The sequence below is a fragment of the Triturus cristatus genome, chromosome 6 (assembly GCF_964204655.1).
Source record: "Triturus cristatus chromosome 6, aTriCri1.1, whole genome shotgun sequence".
Classification (NCBI taxonomy): Eukaryota; Metazoa; Chordata; class Amphibia; order Caudata; family Salamandridae; genus Triturus; species Triturus cristatus.
This window is the reverse complement of record NC_140589.1, coordinates 958,381,247-958,400,009: the sequence shown is the minus strand read 5'-3', so window position 1 is coordinate 958,400,009 and position 18,763 is coordinate 958,381,247. Positions and strand designations below refer to the sequence as shown.

General features: G+C 42.4%; 1 protein-coding gene across 3 annotated transcripts in view; it reads right to left on the bottom strand.

Annotated features, from left to right (window-relative positions):
• ADGRG6 (adhesion G protein-coupled receptor G6) overlaps window positions 1–18,763 on the bottom strand; it is a 621,002-nt gene that overhangs the window by 555,816 nt on the left and 46,423 nt on the right. For all 3 annotated transcript variants that reach the window (XM_085611657.1, XM_085611655.1, XM_085611656.1), the window contains exon 2: window positions 5,526–5,626. In XM_085611657.1, coding sequence (XP_085467783.1) covers window positions 5,526–5,626 — 101 coding nt within the window. The remainder of the gene's footprint in view (window positions 1–5,525; window positions 5,627–18,763) is intronic.

Sequence of the window (18,763 nt, the reverse complement as noted above, 5' to 3'; positions counted from 1 at the left end):
GACGAAGGCTAAAAACATTACACATTAAAGCGTTACCTAGTATACTCTACATGTTCCAAATGATCCCCCAATCACTGGTTAAGTATGACCCGACATGATTTGACAGGATGTTTATCAAGTTCTTTGGGCAGGGCAAGAAGCCTTAAAACAGGAGAGAAGCATTCAGAGCCAGAAAAGATGGGGAATGAATCGACTAAGGAATTTTAAGGCGTATCCAAGGGAAGCTAGAAATGGTATTGGTCAAAAGGTAAAGAAGGAGGAGGAGATATCAAATGAGGCATTGTTGGAGGCACGGGGTGACAGAGAACCTCCTTAATGCCTTCCTTCCTGTACCATAGCAGTATATCCCCAGTACATTGAAAATGCATAGATGCTAGGCCTAGCTCTTTAGGTCCTCAACAGTACCTAAACTCAGGGATGCAACTTCTGTGGCAAACAACCCAGATTTCCAAACCAACATGGAAAATAAATATTTATGTAAATGGAAGGAAACGGAACTTAGCCTCTAATTATCGGCTCAGCATAAGAAATGTTCTCCCTTCATGAAGTAAAGGACACAAACGCACTACAGGCCATGGAGATTGATAAATGCAGATGGAAATGTCAAAAGCTAAATGCCATAAATCCAGGAGGTCTATATATAACTAATATGTGATGGGACTAAATAAGAAAGAGACCTCAAGTCTCACCCATTACGAGTGAGACTCACACATTTTGACACTAGGTTAAGCTCTCCCCCACAGCAGGCTGAATGTCACACCTGGTGATAATGACTACAACCTGAGCTATACTTGTGACTCTCTTCACAGATCTGTGGTGTACAGAGCAGCTCCTGGAAACTGTAGAGGCTTCAGCAAGAAACATTCCTACAGAAGGAACACTCAGACAGATACATCCAGTTGATGGGAAGAGCTACTCTGGAAAAAAACTGCAGCACCACTACTTTTGTGAGCCATGAGTCTACTTTTATGAGGAATTTTATTTAATTAGATTGTTTTCACATGTTTTTCAATCTTTTTTTTTATCATTTCACTGCTATCACTTCATGGTTTGTCATTTAAGTCATGGGTTGGGTGACCTCACTTCCTTTGATGTCACTGGGCATGCTTATTAGTTTTAACGCCTACGAATTTTCAAAACTTGAACGCTCTGGCTCAGATACCCCTCTGTGTGTATTTCTGTAGGTGAAGGCTGCCTGTAAAGTCCAGTGGGCTGATCCAGTCATGTTGCCCGCTCATTACCGCTTGTCACTGGGAGAAAGAAACTGTGCTCAACCATTGAGTGCCGCAATGAAGGCCGAAGAGGCTTCCGCGCGGCAGAGATTAGTCGAGTGACTGGGAGTGGCGCCGTAGTGCAGCTTTGTGTTCAGTTACCCACGCAGTAACTACAAGTGGTGAAATGGAGCTGCTTCGGGTAAAGCATACAGCTCCAGAGTGTGACATCGACCTTTACTGTAATGTTTAGTGCGCATTTTAATGTTCCTCTTCTGCTATTTTAGCATGGTTTGACCTTTAAAACAAAACAGTTTCGCTATAAAGAGATTTGTTTTTATAGACTCAGCATTTTTAGAACTTGCTGATATATGTTCACATACTAATTGAAAAGTGTTATTTCAAAATCTAGGTTTCATCTTTGGGGAGGGCACAGACACTAAGCATTCATATTACTCTCAGCTTAACTCAGTCTCTCCCTTTTTTCAGACTTGTCCAATTCACCGGCTAAAAGACTCAAACTTTGAGTCAAATTTCGAGTTTTTTAAGTGAATTGTATAAGTCAAAGTCTTTGACCATTAATATGCATGCGTTTGCCACCAACAGCCACTTTTGTTCAGTTTCACTGCAGCTCACTTTTCAAGTGCTTAAAGTAGAACGTCAACGCGCTGCCTTCCCAGGCAGTTTCTACACAGACATTTCTCCAATAAACCCCATTTTTTTATTTTTAAAATAATTTCATTAATCTTTCTACCTGCCAAACTTCACGCACCCGATCGCACGCTCCCCCGCTCGGAAACGTCATAAAGTCATTGTTGTGCGACTGGTGATCTAGGCAACATATCTTCATTTGTGGCCACTGAGCTGTGCTCCATATTTTCACTTTGTTTACTTTGATGAATCCTTACTGTATTAAGTCATAACACTGACTAAATACTGAAATCCAGCGCGGCCTCAGCTAAGTGCTTCCATCTGCCCGGCCCTGCCTCAGCTGAACTTGAGTTGCGCGTGGCCCCTGAGGTCAGCGTTCCAGCAGTACTCCACCTTACACACCAGGCCCCGAGTGGAGTTTCCAAGCATAAAACATCTCATTTCTCCTCACTGATTCGGTTCCCACGCCTCAAAGCAGAAGAGAAACAAAAATGACAACGTTAAGCAAGGAATGTCTGGATATTTTGTAGCGCTTAACTGTATGAATAAATAAATAAATACAAATGAACAGGGGGTAATGTTTTTCACAGGAGCCTGCTGCTGGCCCTCCAGAATGAAAGATGGCGGAATGCTATGTTTACAGATCTTAGATTCCACATCGTGCCTCTTCCTTCTGCCACTCTACACTTCGTATCTCTTTATCTCACTATTTTTTTACCTCCAGCCTTCTTTCTTTGTCACAGTTATCCTGTTTTTCTCTTTTTCCTTTGTGGCATTTCTCTCTCTTTCTCTGGGTCAAAGTCTCCTGATAAAAAGTGAGTGCTGGTGCAACCAAGGCTTGAAAGGGTATGCACTATTTCAGAGAAATTGTTTGCCATTGAGTTGCATGCATGCTACCATTAAAAACTGCACCCCTGCTGACACAAACTCGTACCTCTTTCAAACTACAAAGTACAGGAACTCAGTACTCGAGAGAACCTGCCCATTTGAAACACAGTCTGCAACCACCTGCGCAAAATAAGCACAGGCATTTGGCTCACTACTGACGCATAGACTGTTGACTGATATTTCAGCAACTCTGCTGATGTTTTCAGGTGAAGGCTGGTAAAGAATCAGGTAAATCAGTAAAAACGGAACCGTCCCCAGTTTTTCAGGCTTATACAGTTAAATTAACAGTAGAAAGAACTTCTGTCCAGGAGGTCCGGTATTGTGGGTAGGAAACCCTCCTCCTCTTTGGAGACTGAGTTGGACCCACAAAGGCCTGGATTGGTACATGTTGTATGCCAAAGGCTCATCCCAGAGTTCAGAAGAGCAGGATGGTGTTTAAGCAACGAATATTTCTCACACATTGCTGTGGAAGTTCTATCGACACACCAAAAGTCCAACAAATGTTTATGTCATGGGGAAAACATATCTAACAATATGTCTCCGATTACAAAATCCTAAGAAACGTTCCTTTGGCTACATTCCCTGGCAAACACAGATTTGAGGTAACTCGAACATCAATCAACGCATGTAAAAGCGCAATATTATCTCCGTAGGTTAAGTTTTCCTCTGTGCACAGAAGGGTATATTGATGTTTTGATTCAGTTAGATAAAATGCACTACAACCAGAAATATGGCCATGAATGACAATTCTGTCATTTATGCAAATTTACAGAAATGTTTGCTATTACCAACAAGATTGTTTCTTTTGTGCTTGAAGAAGAACTTTGTTTTGCTGGTTTGAAAGTGTGCAATTGCAAATTCTTGCAGCTAATATGACAAATATATTCCTCCACTTTCATTAATTTCCTTGGAGCTCCAGCTTTCCACACCAAATCAATTTTCCCAGTATACTTCTACTCTACAGAACACTTATCCTACATATTTTGAAGTCCAGCCTCTGTAGAAGATGGTGCAAATACTTGATGCTAGAACACACCGATGAGAGTGCAGGCTGCTCGTGGCTTAGGCTGAAATGTATGTGGTTTAGAACGTACCTGTGACATATCAAGCTCTTGTTCACCTCCTTACTGCAAGCCTACTGTGTTATCTGAATCAATGAAGACAAAGTCCATCAGTAGAGCTGTAAACATATGTCCCCCCTCACCCAGCAATATTCTTTTCAGAGGAAGTGACTGTTGTCTAACATATGGGTTACCACATAAGTGACTGTTGTCTAACATATGGGTTACCACATATTCTGTATTCTGTTTGGTCAGGATGTCAAATTCTTACTTCGCCGCCCTCTAAAGACAATAGTAGCTTCACATCATTAATATACACTCTTGCCTGGTTGATGAATGTAATTCCTACCCGATTTTCATCCTGAGGACCACCGTAGGAGAAACTATCTTGATGAACTGTATTTATTTCATCATGATTCCATTGCCCTGTTTTTCTCCTCTTCTGGACATTCTTGTGATATATGATGATATAAATTAATTTTAATTGCCCAGCAAGACCTGTCTCCTAAGTGAGTGCATATGTTCTTTGAGGTCTGTAATATGCTCTGCTGCTCGTATGGGTTAGATCCCGACATATAAAAATTACCAGTAAAGAACAAGCATTTACAAACACTCAAAGGACAGCAGGTCGGTCAGGGTCCTAAATAAATCTATTTTATAAACACGCCTTATGAAATGCAACATATCAGTTACTTGCCTTAGGTGATTAGGACCTAGATTTAATTAAGCTCGGCAGAGGACACACATTGTGTTAAATGGTTTTCACTGTTGGTCGGTGCAGGGTCTTAAAAGTTGTTCGTGTAATGGGTAAGGCCTAGGAAGACTTGCGCTACATGAATCTGAACTGATTGCTTCAGCAGACAGACTCGATCAAACGATGGCAGCGGTGGTCTGTGCAGGTAAGCGCGGTGGGGTGGACCGGGAGGGTGGGAAGTCGACAAACGAAGGAATAGGGAAAAATAAATCAATGACTCCTATTCCGTCGTCTGTCGACGCCCTCCTGCTCCCACCTCACTCCACCGCGCTTATCTGCTCTGACCGCTGCGCAGAGATGACAAGGTAGTCTATGCTGGAGACACCCATTGAAATGATTCAGGGTTATTTTGTATTTCAGATTGAACTACTGCAAAATTCTGTGACTCACTGGTAGACCACATGAATGAGTTCTGGAACATTAAAGAGTACGTGAAGACAGAGAATCTGTTGACATCCCTTTAGAAACAATTTGCAAGAAAACAGCTCATTGCTACAGCAAAGTGAAGGACTATACTGTTGTCTGCAGTAAACCTTAAATACAGTTTGGAACAGTAAAATTGAAATCACTTTATTTTATATCGCATTAAATAGTACACATCAAAGATACATTATGAACTGAACTTGTTGCAAGTGGCAGACAAACAGCAAAGAAAGACAAATTCATAATCACAAAATAGCATGTAATCACGGGAAATAAAATGCCACAAGCTCATACCAAAAGCTTCTTCTGGAAAGACTAACTTAAAATAAACCACAGAAGAATGAACATGAACCAACCAAATTACTGCAAATAACCAAAACCAAATGACCAAAATCGCAAGCCAACCAACTGATAACGAATGTGGAAAAACAGCCCCAAGTAACGGAAGCACACCCACTACCATCTTTCGAAACACGGCAAAGCGCAATAGCTAAACTTAGGCGTGAAATGAACAAGGCACTTCCCTTCATTACTCACCCGACTGTTGAATGCAAATGGAGCAGAAAGTCACCAGGCAGAGAAAATGCTGCAGCTTCCATTTCCAGTGAATGCACCATACTCCGCTGAAGCGGGACATCCTGAGGAGACAAACAACACACAATGTAATGTGGTCTTTTCATGCAAGGGGGATATCCTGACTTTTTTTTAAATGATAAGAACCAATTGATTACGCGGCTCCTGTCACTGGCAGCTGTGCAGCTCTGTTCTCCCTCATTGGTCTCCAGGGCCGGACTGGGAATCCAAAGCAGCCCTGACAATTTTGTCAGACCGGCCCCCAGCCCCTTCGAGGGTGGCGGGGGCAAGCATGAAGCACAGCTGTTTAACTAAAACGGCTTTCAGCACTCCTGCTTTTGTTACTGGGGTCGATATTGCAGCATTGCTGCAAAACCGGCCCCCAGTAACAAAACTGTTCCCCACCACCCCAAAACTGGCCCCCATCCTTCCAGCCTCCTGGGCAAATTTCCGATGCCTGCTACGACCAGTCCGGCCCTGATGGTCTCACATGAAGCCTTTAGCTCAGCTGAGCATAGCACAAACCGTATCAAGTCTACTGTATGCTTGGGCGGTAGCGCTTAGACGCTGACTCGCAATAATTTCGGCATAAGTGGGTGTGATTTCCTCTTGTAGTACTCGTGGCTTACTCCTGGAATTTAGGAGTCAGCCCGGAGTACTACGACAGTATGTTAAAGCAATCAGACCCTGCAATTTATTTTTTTAGTAGAGTCATTTAAGTGGGTACAAGCATTTGTAGTAATAATAATTGCTATTTTATGCATACAGCTTGGTACCAGTTATATCCTGTTGTCTCCCAGTTGGAATGAGTTGGGCTGAGCAGCAGAAAGCGGTTCCTGGTGGGTAATAATACTTACCATCTTACTTGTAAATGAATAGACCTACTTATATAATCTACACTACTGGCTACTGAAGTGATTCCCTACAAAGGCCTTACGTTGTTTACCAAAGTGGTGACGATTGAAAAAACAGAACCATGCGTGATGAGCCAAGAAATTGCACCAGAAGCCTGAGCAACGCCCTGTGTGCCCCACCGGTGTCTATTACAACAATCAGCCTCCCTATTTGACGTTTTAAGAGTTTAATATATGTGATTCGAACACAGACAGCCTTCTGAATTGAGATTTGAATGTTCAACTTGTCAGACAGCCAACAGAACCTGTGTGGCTTAAAGCTTGCCTGCAGTCAACTGAAATTTGGAAACATAGTTTGAATGCACTTTTGACTGCAGCGCTCAGGGGCATAAATCGGGCCCTGTGGAGAGTTAGTGGGTGACGAGTCAACTGCTCCGGTGGGAAAGGATTGCAGGAAGACCATGTTGGGAACATTTGAATCTTTAAAAAAAAGTCACGCTTGTGGCAATCACCATTGCCATGGGGAACGTTCATACTGCCATGCGTTAGGCTGGCGTGAATAGCTTATCAGTGGAGCCGCTGGGGGGGTGTCCGCGAGCAGCGAGATTCAAGCTGTAGTTGCGAGCTCAAGAGGGCACGAGCAGCGGCACCTGTATGTGGTTGCTTTCCTAACAACCGCCTTTACTGTGGAGAACCGCTGACGCTGCGGCTATTTGGAAGGAACCGCTGTGATTTCATTGTAGGTAGCGTTGGCTCATAGCAGTTGCGCTGAACTGATGCAGCACATACATACCAGCCTTTTAGGATTGACTGTTTTGTGTCCCAGAATTGATGTGCATGCATGCTCAAATTAATGACAGTATGTCCTACTTGACTGTGCAACGTCTACATTACAAACTTTGGCAGTGAGAGTCAGCGCATGCAGGATCATACCGGTTCTGCCTGCGCAGTTTGGCTATCTTTGATGTGCCTGGAGGGGGTTGGGGGGGGGGGGGGCTGCATGGCTTTGCTACCGGAGAGTCCTTTTATTATCGTGGGAATAATTAGTCAGCTGAAGTGTTCATGAACTGTATGGCTAGAGCGCAATCTGTCGATAAGGTGATTACGACGATTTGACACATGGAGGGAATTCACAGCAATCTGTGAGCACCTAACTGGATGCAAGAATGCTGATTTTTACTTTGTAGCACATTGAGTCAGGTGCTTTGGAGTTTTTTGCATACAGTTGTTGTGTAGGTTGTGGGTTTGGGTGAGAGGTCACTCACCAAATATTTGGACAGTATTTTACAAAGCTATGCCGATTCCGATGCATACCGTCTTGAAGGTTGTTGTACTCATTGGTTACCATGCTTAATGGATGTGTGTCGCATGTGAGTCAGTATTTTGGTGAGTGTTGCACTTCTGTTAGGTGCATGATCTTATGCAGTATGGGGTGTGTATGATGTCTTATGTTGCACAGTGTAGTTTCCTATGCTTGGCGAGTGTTTGGTTAAGTCTTATATTGAGACCATGTGGGGCGTGTAAGTTGGAATATACACATTGCATAATTCCCTGTGTGTAGGAATGGGTGGGTTTGGTTTTGAATATACTCAGAGCTAAGATTTTCTTTTAGTAGAAATGTCTGTGGTTGGAAGATACCTATAGTTTGCAGTAGTGGGAGTGCGTACGTCTTTTGTCCTGCAGTGTGTGCAGTAGTGGGAATGCATCATTTCCTTTGCCCTAGAAGGTGTGCAGTAGTGGGAACGTATTGGTTCCTTTGTCCTGCAAGGTGTGCAGCATTGGGAATGTGTTGGTTCCTTTGTCCTGCTGTGAGTGCAGTAGTGGGGGTGCGTGAGTTCCTTTGTCCTGAGAGGTGTGAAGTGGCTACGTGTACAAGTTGAATCCTGCTATATAAATATATATGGGTTGGTCACTTGCGGGAGCAGAAGGTATATAATATGTGATCTTCCTTTACAATCCAAGGAGTGGAATGATTTATGTAATGTGATCTTATGTGAGCTTCCTTTGCAATTCAAGGAGTGTAAGGATTCAGGTAATGTGATCTTATGTGACGTGATTTTATTTTCCACCTAAGGAATGGAATAATTCATGTAATGTGGTCTTTCTTTGTAATTTAAGGATTGGTTACTTATATTTACAGGTGTGGAATATGTATTTTCTTCCACTTAGCCTCCTTTTGTCTCCTTTGTTTCCTGAAGGAAGGAGATATGTTATATCCTGTTGTCTCCTAGTTGCTTCATGCTCAGCCTGTGTGAATGTGATGTAATAGAATGTTCATGAGTGCATGGTTTGGATGAGTGGTCAGTTGGAGTGAGAGGTGCTGAGCAGCAGGATGCTGTTCCCGGTGGGCCGCAATACTTACCATCTGACTTGTAACTGAATAAACCTACTTATATAATCTACACTATTGGCTACTGCACTGAATACCTACAGGGGCTTACTTCGTTTACAAAAGTACTACATCTGCTATTTCTCAGCCCTGAAAATTAAAATATCATTGAATTTAATAGTATTTACTTTAGCGACCTCAGCAGGATACAATTATGCAATGGCCTTGTCTAGACTTAGCTGGTGATCTGTAGAAGGTAGTGGCAAGTGTTTTACTAAAAGTACCACCTTAGTAGCACTAGATTTATAGATTATAGTAAAAAAAAATAGTGTAGTAAAATAAAAGCTTAAAAAATGTTCTGAAAATTGCAATAAGATACAAAAGAAATGGTCCCATTGTTTTGAACTTTCATTTAGACCGTTAGTAGAACTTGAATGTAGCTATCCTAATTATTCAATTCTGAATAACGGTAAACATTTGTTCAGTCTACAGAAAGTAATCTGAACCTCCCCTTACTTCTCATCAAAATTTATTGGTCATCGAATCAAACCAAAGTGCTGTGCAATAAGTGATATATTACACCAATCTATTAAATCTTTCAACCTGACTGTTGTGCTTGGGACTATAATTTGTGACCCTCTTGTGCACAATATGCATGTCAACAAATAATCTGCTAATTCCCTACACACAAATTGAGACCATTATGTGAATTAGTTTCTTCAGTAATATGTCTGTTCAAAGTACATCCGCTTAAAACTCAAGCAATCACAGAACTTGCAGAAACTCGCTTCACCATTCTGACCTCAAGTCATTTGGTAAAATAGTCAACCAATACAAAGGCAAAAGCCTCCTTTCTTGGAAGCACACAAACGGAATTCAAAATGCCAATCCTCAATTATAATTTTATCCCCCCACATCAATGTGCCGTCATTCCTCATTAATTTATCCTTGACCTTAAAAAATGCTTTAAGATTACCTTTAAACATGCATTCCTTTGGCCAACTCTTAAATATAGACACCCAAAAATGTATCTTCACATCCTCATTCATCTCCCTCCCACATACGTCCTTTGATATCGACTGCTCTGACATTCCACCACAATTCCAAATATTGACATAATCAGTTGTAGAGACCACTTCACGCTCCTCATCACCATCCTCAAAAACACGGCCAGAATTAAGAGGAAATTGGGACATATAATCCATATGCATGTTGGCCCTGTCAGCCATGTACTGTACCAAAATTAATAAGACTGTAATTTGGCAACCAAACGTGCCAAATAAGCAGTCAGAGACCTTCTGCCACCAGGAGACAACATGTTGACTGGAGGTTTGTGGTCTGCTCTGAGCATAGATCTTGTGCCCCACAAAGTTGTCTTAAATGCTCAGATGCCCTGGTGCACCCAAGGATCATAATTCAATAACGCAATTATTCCATTCATACTCCATCAAAGTTCAAGAGGCATAAGCCATTACCCACTCGCTCTTACCATCCTGCTGTAACAGTACAGCCCCTTTACCACAGCAGCTTGCGTCAAAAGCCATCACACACTTTCTACACAATTAAAATGATTTCAGAAAAACCACCATTCTCATATCAAACTTCAGCAGCTACAAAGAGTGCTGCTGCCCCACAGTCTACACAAATTACACTATATTCTTCTGTAAACATCACAAAAGGTTGACTTTGTTGCCATGGTTTAAACACACTTTGCAACAAAAAAAAACTCTGCAAGCCCAATGAATTATAGTTATTGGTCCTTTGTTTGAGGAGCTGGAACTTCCAAAATAGTGAGGACATGGTTATGCTGAGGCTTAATTTCCACCTTAATAATCTTATGTCCTAAGTATTCAAACTCGAACACCTGAAAATCTATTTCATTAACTTCAAAGTCAACTAGTTTTGTTTTCAATTTACTCAATCACGCAAACAAATTCTGATCATGTTCATCTTTCCCAAAAAACAAACTATCATTCTGGAAAACCATTATGCCAGTTACTACTTTAAAACTTTCTTCATCAAGTGCTGAAAGTCTGACGTGGCACTTGTCAGGTCAACAGATATCCTATGGAATTTAAACATTTTTTGTAGTGTTTCAAATGCTGTTAGGTGCTTAGAACCCTAGTCAACCTTCACCTGACAACATGCGCTTGCAAGATCAAGGTTCGAAAATACTGTTGCTCGAGAAAATGTGGACAGCAATTCCTGAAGGTTATGGAGGTTCCTGTCAATCCAAATATCATTGTTAACAGTGGGCAAAGGAGAAAACCAATAGGAGGACTCTATAGGTTCAGGTACACCCTTGTAACACAGATTATTCAAAATACTCCTTAGTTTTTTACTAAAAGACAGGCAATCTTGCAGACCCTATGACTCACTGGAACAGACTTGTCTTTCAAGATTATTTTGTACCTAAACCCCACAAATGTTACTAATTCTTCATCATATTTTCAGGTAATTTTTGTTTCAAAGTTTCTAAGTTCAAATTGTTCCGCAATATTCTCATCAACTTCAAACAATTAAGGTTTCCCATTTGGATCCAAACAAAACCTGAATTCTTGTTCATGAAACTACCCGAGGATCTCATCGACTTTCTTTGCTACATTGATCTTACTCTTGGTTTTTCTTCCAGGAAACCTCAAATCCACTCACAAATACCCACACAATTCAATTTATTTTATGGTCACTGTAACCACCAGGTAAAAAATTAGAGTCAGCAATTTTCTCTCTCCTCACGGTTCCATAACTAAAGATTTCTCCAATACACAAATCCAAGCACACACATCTGCCATCATTACAACATTGACTTGCACCACACACTTGCACCACAAACCCTGGAACCCTTTAGAATTCTGTATGAACACAAAAAACAAGATTAGGTTTGAGGCTAGAATCATTATCCTGGTCTGTACCAGAGTCTTTGCTTCCTGAAGAGGCTTTAAATACTCTCCGAAAGTGACCTATTTTCTTGAACAGGGTACACATTTTGTCCACTGCAGGAGACTCCTTAAAGTTTCTCAAATGATAAAACTGGCACATGTATAACTTTTGTTTAAAGCCTTCTTCTCGGTTTCCTTTATCCGTTTTATATTTTTGCCTTTAAAACTTTATTGGTTTCTTATTTCATTAACCTCAAATGTTGTTTCCATTCTACTACCATTGCTATCATCTAATAATCTTCTGATCTCCTGAACAAATCTTTCAGAATGGCTGATACATTTGGCAAATTTATTAGTGGCACTGAAGGTAATTTCCGAGCAGAGCCACAACCTCTCTTAAGGCCTGATCATAGGAAAAAGGTCACATTTATTTAAAAAAAATAATCTTTTTATTGGTAAAAAAAAGGTACATCAACATTTTCTGATTCACAATAGCAATTCACAATAGCAGAAAATGGGAGCAGGGATCAAGGACAAAAGCATGAATCGCAAGATGTAGGTTCATACTAAGCAAAAACGCAAAGTCGCAAAAACTGTACAAAACAAACAAAGGGTGAGGGGGTTAAAGGGGCACAAATTATAAAGATACAAAAATACAGAATCCCAATTGTGCCTGTACACTATGTATCTTCCAGGCATCCCCAAATAGAATCATACTTTTGCAGGGTTCTAATTCCCCTAGCTCAAGCTAGAGCATTCTCTCTTTCCCAAGTTTCTCTGACAATAGCCCACCATTCGGCAACGGAGGGAGGCTTAGGTGAAATCCAGACACTGGCTATTGCAAGTCGAGCTGCTACTAGCATTATTGCAATGATAGATCTATAGCCACGACTGTCCTCTTTATACCCCAGCATCTCCTCCTTTGTCAAGAAAGTGTATTCACCCCCTAGTACGAGCTTAATAGCAAACGATATCTTCTACCAGAATATTACTAGTTAAGGGCAAGTGACAAACATAAGCACCAGGTCGGCTGCAAGCATACCACATTTATGGCATTCACTGCATGCCCCTCGAGATGTTTCCGCTTGAAAACCCCCCGCCACTAGCCCATCTAGCTATCCTCTCCGGTGTATAGTATAATGCATATATGGTCCGGAACTGCTGAAGTCTTAGACTTACTGAGTGTACTGCTCGCTCAATAACCTCAAATGCCATCCTGTTCTCTTCAGGAGTAATATTTGATGCCAGAGTCACACTCCTTCACTCTGCTAGCTTCAGACAGCCGTCTACTCTAACCTGACATACACACAGATACATCGTGCTATTTGCTGCCCTTTGATTCTGTGCATGCAAACAATCCTATATCGCTGAACCTGAAACATTGAGCAATAAAAGGTGTCTAGTAAAGTAATCCCTAAGCTGGAGGTATTTAAAAAACATCGGTTGAGGGATAGCAAATGTCCTTTGCAAGTTCTCAAATGATCGAAAGCCATTAGTGTCATAAAGCTGACCCAAGTTATAAGTGCCATACTTTGCCCATTTCCGACCCTCAAAGCCCTGATAAATCTCGGGCAGCATTGGGTTACTCCAGAGGGGGAGTTTTTCATATATCAGAGAACTAGAGCCCCTCGCCATAAAGCCCTGCCATATGTGTACACAGTCCCTAATGGTCTTAAAGCGTACCCGTTTAAAGTAGTTGGGGTCATTGATTCTGTATAAAAACATTTGGCTATCTGAACCAAGAATAAGCCAGTGCCAAAAGTCAGGTTTATCTAAACTCATGAGGCTACGTAATCGCGCCACAAAAGCTGCCCAAAAATATATTTGAAAATCGGGCAGTTCTAACCCGCCTTCATTGTAAGGAAGTTTCATTAGTCCTATTGCACGTCTCGATTTTTTGTACCCCCAAATAAAACTGCTCAAAACCCAATCTAACTTATTAAAAAAAGAATTTGGGATACGCAATGGGATTGAGCGAAATAAACACAAAAATTTCGGTAGCACCTTCATATTTATAACATTACACCTCCCCAAGATACTGATTGGAAGTTTGTGCCAATTTTTTAATTGCTTAGAGATAGTAGCCAATAGAGTATCATAATTTAATGAGTGTATATCTTTAATCTTAGGGGAAATACAAACTCCTAGATAAGTGGCAATCGGGCACACCCCTACAATTGGTTGTTCCGACTGAAAGCTTAATAGCACTTGGGTTTTATTAACATTCAGCTTATAACCCGAAAATAGTCCACATTTCTTATCTTCCTTTTCGACACTTTCTATTGCAAATGCTGGATTGGTAGTAAAAACAGCTATATCATCTGCATACGCGATAACTTTCAACTGCCGCTGCCCTATAATCAAGGGAAATATCTGAGCATTAGCCTGTAGTGCCTTAATAAATGGCTCGATATAAAGGGCAAAAAGGAGGGGAGAGAGAGGGCAGCCCTGTCTAGTACCACATCAGATTGGAAATAAAGCCACTTGCACATTTCCATAAAGTAGTTTAGCCTGAGGCTTACAATAGAGACCGTGCCCCATATGCCATAAGCATTGCCCATAAATAATCCCACGCCACCCGGTCAAAAGCTTTTTCTGCATCCAACAACACCATGGCCAGATTTATTGATAGCTTCAGAGCAGCATCATAAGCCGCCACCGCAGTGTTAACATGCACGGTTGTATCTCTACCCTGAATAAATCCAAGCTGGTGTGGTGAAACCAGGCCAGGCATCATAGGAGCTAACCGGGTGGCCAGAATCTTAGCAAATACCTTAGCATCTGAATTTATTAATGATATTGGCCGATAGGAGCTACGTTCCTCTGGGGCCTAATCTTTTTTTTAAAGAAAATAATATTAGTAATATTCCAAGAGTCAGGTGCCCGTCCACTAACTCCTATCAGCTGTATTATCTCCCACAACAACTGTGAAACCAAGCTCTTGCAGGCCTTATAGAACTCAGCCAGGATAGCATCTTCTCCCGCTGCCTTCCCTGATAGCAACCCCATAACTGCTTCCTCAATCTCATCTTTCGTAATTTCCCGTTCTAACAAACTCTGATCTTCCTCCTGCAAAGACGGTATATTGCTCTCCTCTAAATAATTCTGCATACCTGTCAGATCCAACTCCGCATCTTCAGAGTATAACTTCTGATAAAAAATAGAGAATTGGTCAGCAATGGCTTGAGGATGCTTATATAATATATTACCGTCCCCTTTGATTACTCTACCGTTGTTTTTGCACGGATATCAGCTAATTGATGAGAAAGTATCTTTCCAATTCGATCTCCATATTCATATTGTAATGTCCTATGTTAATTATAGCTCACAGCAACTTTCTCCTTTAAAAACCTGTTCATTACAGCTCTTTGATCTATCAGAGAAGCAAGCAGTAATTCATGAACTACCGTGCCTCGATGGACCGCATCAGCATGTCGAAGTTCGCTGATTATTAACTTATGGAATGCCACTTTACTTAGAGTTTCCCGTTCCTTGTTTTGGCACAAAACATATTGCTGGGTAACTCCCTGATATATGCCTTCATTGCATCCCATACCACACAGGGAGAAGCAGAGCCCACATTATCGTCTAGAAAGTGAACTAGGTCTTTATGAATAAATGTCAGATAGTCAGAATCAGCAAACAGATAGCATGGGAACGAAAAAGACCGGGGAGATCTAGACCCTGAATTAGCCTGAAAAAATAGCAGAATAGGATTATGGTCAGATGTAATCCGAGGGCACACTTCCAAATGAGAGGTAGTCAGTATGTTATCTGAGACCCATGCCATATCAGTCCTGGAATACTGTCGGTGTGGGGCCGAATAACATGTATATCCCGGGATAATTGGGTATAAAGAACGCCACGCATCTTTTAAACCGTTCAACAGCCCTAATTCAAGGATGGAAGCTCTCACCTTCGCCATTCTCAAAGTGGACCCTCGGCTAGTAGAGTCAATACCATACTCAACTACACAATTTAAGTCACCCATAATTAGACGTTCCCCCTGCCAGTCTAGTAGCTCCAAACATTAAAAATCAGACATAGTGGGGTCATCAATATTGTGGCCGTATAATGCACAGAAAACATATTTTAAACCTTTAATCTCCAGTTGTGCCAAAGTCCATCCCCCTCTTTTGTCTGCTAGAGTCTTAAGAATTCTACAATGCAGTGCTTTGCCCCTAAGAATAGCTGTACCCCGTATGGACATGTTCTGCGAGGTACAAATTACCATATGGTACCCCAACTGTTTAAGCAAGCCTTTATCTTTATATGCAATGCGTGTCTCTGTGAGGAGTATGATATGAGGATTGTACGCTCTAAGCTCTTCCCGTACTAGTTGTCATTTTGTACATCTATTAAGGCCTGAAACATTCCAGGCCAAACAGCGAATCAGTGCCATAGCCTACAACATGCACCCCATCTGTAACAACTACGTAGCATGGACCCTTTGTCCATTCTCACCTCGTCTTTATTTACCTTTGCCCTACTCCCCCCATTCTCTTGCTTCATTTGAATGTACCCTCATTGACCATTTTTTATCATTTTGCCTCAGCCACAGCCCTCCCACCACCGACCCCAGTGACCCTAGCAGCCCCCCCAAGCCCCCCTGTATCCTAAAGAAGGAATCATCCTCCGTTAAAGCTGAGAATGACAACTATCGACTCACAGCACGTCGAGGACCACCCACCAACCACCCCCCTACCACCAAACCACCCGAAAAAGAATAAGAGCATAGCCCTCCCTTAGTTGCCAGATAAAGTGGGAAAGCATACTCCATTGTGCCTTATGTCAAAACAAATATCAATTTTTGCCCTTATCAATCGTAAATTCTAGCTCTTATCAGAGGTCCTGGCCTTCTGCCATTGGTTCAGAGCTTGCTTAGCCTTCCTGATCTGAAAAGAAAAACTTTGAATGTCTGTCTTTAATGAATTTCAGCTGAACACCTGGGCTCCTTCTGCCTTTCTAGGATCGATAAGATGTCTCATCTTCCATCGCTTGTCCATGGTGGCTCGACTTAAGTCTGACCTAACAAAAATGGACAAAGAATCTACTACTACTGATGAACTAGGCTTAGCTTTTAGGGAGACCGCCTGTCTTAACAAAAAATTACCCAAAAAAATCAAAAAGGGTCTGGGATATCGTGAGTTAGGTCTTTGCAATGTTATAGGCAGCCTATGTGCTCTCTGAAATTTACAATCCCAGCCCCAGTCCGACAGTTCCGGGAAGGCTTTTTGAAGCAGCTGGACAACAAAAGTACGTGGATCAGAGCCCTCCTTGCCTTTGGGGACCCCAAATAACCATAGATTACTCCGGCGCTGCCGGTTTTCCAAATCTTCTATCTTTGCTTGCATAGCTGACAATTGAGCATCGTGAGCATCGTGAGAGTGTACTACTTTTGTGGTTGCTGTAACTGTATCTTCTGTCTCCGTAACTCAGATTTGTAGCTCAGCAAAATCCTTTGTTAGAACTCCAATCGTATGGGTAACCTCCTTCGGAGACTGTTGAATGCTGAGATAGTCAGCTCTAGCCTGCGCATAATGATCCTGCGCTTCTCATCTTTGGTCGTGCAGTACTTGCAAGATAAGAGAAAGCAATGGCTCCTTAGCTGAACCAGGAGACCCTGGTGATTGGCTAATGACCATGTCTCCCCGTGGCTGGCCCCCTCAGCATTAGGTGAAGTTTCAATTTCTTCGGAGGTTTGCCTTGACTGATCAGATGTAATTGGTAGCATGGGCAGAGCCTCTAGGTCTACTGTGGTCTTTTCCGGGACATTAACCCTCTTGGGGTCCAATCCCATTCTTAAGCCTGAACCAGACAGGCACAAGATCAGCAATTTCACCTCCCCCTTTGATTGAACCCATTTTCAAAGAGGACTACCCTCAAGTGTACCTTTCAGGCGCATTCTGGAGCCAGAGCTGCTATGCCAGTTGTTACCAAACAAATCTGTCCCTGTCCCTTTCTTGCGTGTCCGACCTGCCTTAGGTTGTTGATTTTTACTTCACGGGGAAGAACTTGACCCATTGCTTAGCCAGTTTGGATTCACCATTATCTCCCAAAAGTGGGGTCCCTGATCTTGTTTCTATAGAAGGGAGTGCGTAATCCTTATTCACCTGCTCCTTATGCGTCCTAGGCATCACTTGGCCCCCAGCATTGATCTCCGATAAATCCTGATCTATATTGCTGGCTGGATCTATGCTACTTGGCATAGTGCTCCCCCAGTCGCCACCTTCCTGAGCACTGACCCCAGCAGAAACAGCCCCTCCTAAGCTGCCAGGTTCTGAAGAGAATCCATCCTCCCCTACAGTAGACTCATCCTCCACTGCTCCACCTGCACTAAGCATATCATTACTGTCCACAACTATCCCATTCAGATGGGGGAAAGGAAGATGGCGGATTAGTGCCGCCGTGTCTCACTTGAACCGAGTGGCTCCCGTCCACTCTGCCCACTCTACCTGCCACCACCTGTGAAAATGGTAACGGGAACCGGAAAAATGGAAACGGGAAAAGCCTAACTCTGCAAGTTGCTCTTTAAACTTGCTCACGGCGATAGAACAGCATTATAGCTATATGAAAGAAAAGCAAACTTACGAAAACGATCCGGATGCTTGGCTCAGCGGTGAAAGACGTCCGTGGCTCCTGTGGTCATCGGGGTTAGTTGTCTGGCTGGCTGGCCCCTATCTCTCTGGGTTCTATTGGTCAGGCCTTGCAGTTATAGTGGTGTTTACCGAAATGACTCCTCCGAAAGCTCCAGTAAAGGGCACCTCGCACGGCTAAGACTTTTGGCATGCAAGCGGGACTGCCTTTAGGAGGAGAGGATGCGGTAGCAGCTACACTAAAGAACGCAGTAAGCAGCAGCTCTTCAAGGGTTGGTAAACCAACACTGCGGCTGTTACAGTCAGGAAGAGCGACTGAGCTGCTTTCATGTGGGGATGTGACTGTTCTAACGGCCGATGCAATAGCAATTGACACCATTTTATCTGCAGTACCGGCATGTCAAGGAAGAATTACGAGCCAGGAGTGTTCTTTCAGGAACAATGTCGCTTTCCCTAATACCTCTGCAGGGGGAAGAACCCAAATTAGTGATACACAGGTTTTAGCCGAGATGCCAGCACAAAACGGAAATCATCTGAATGGGAT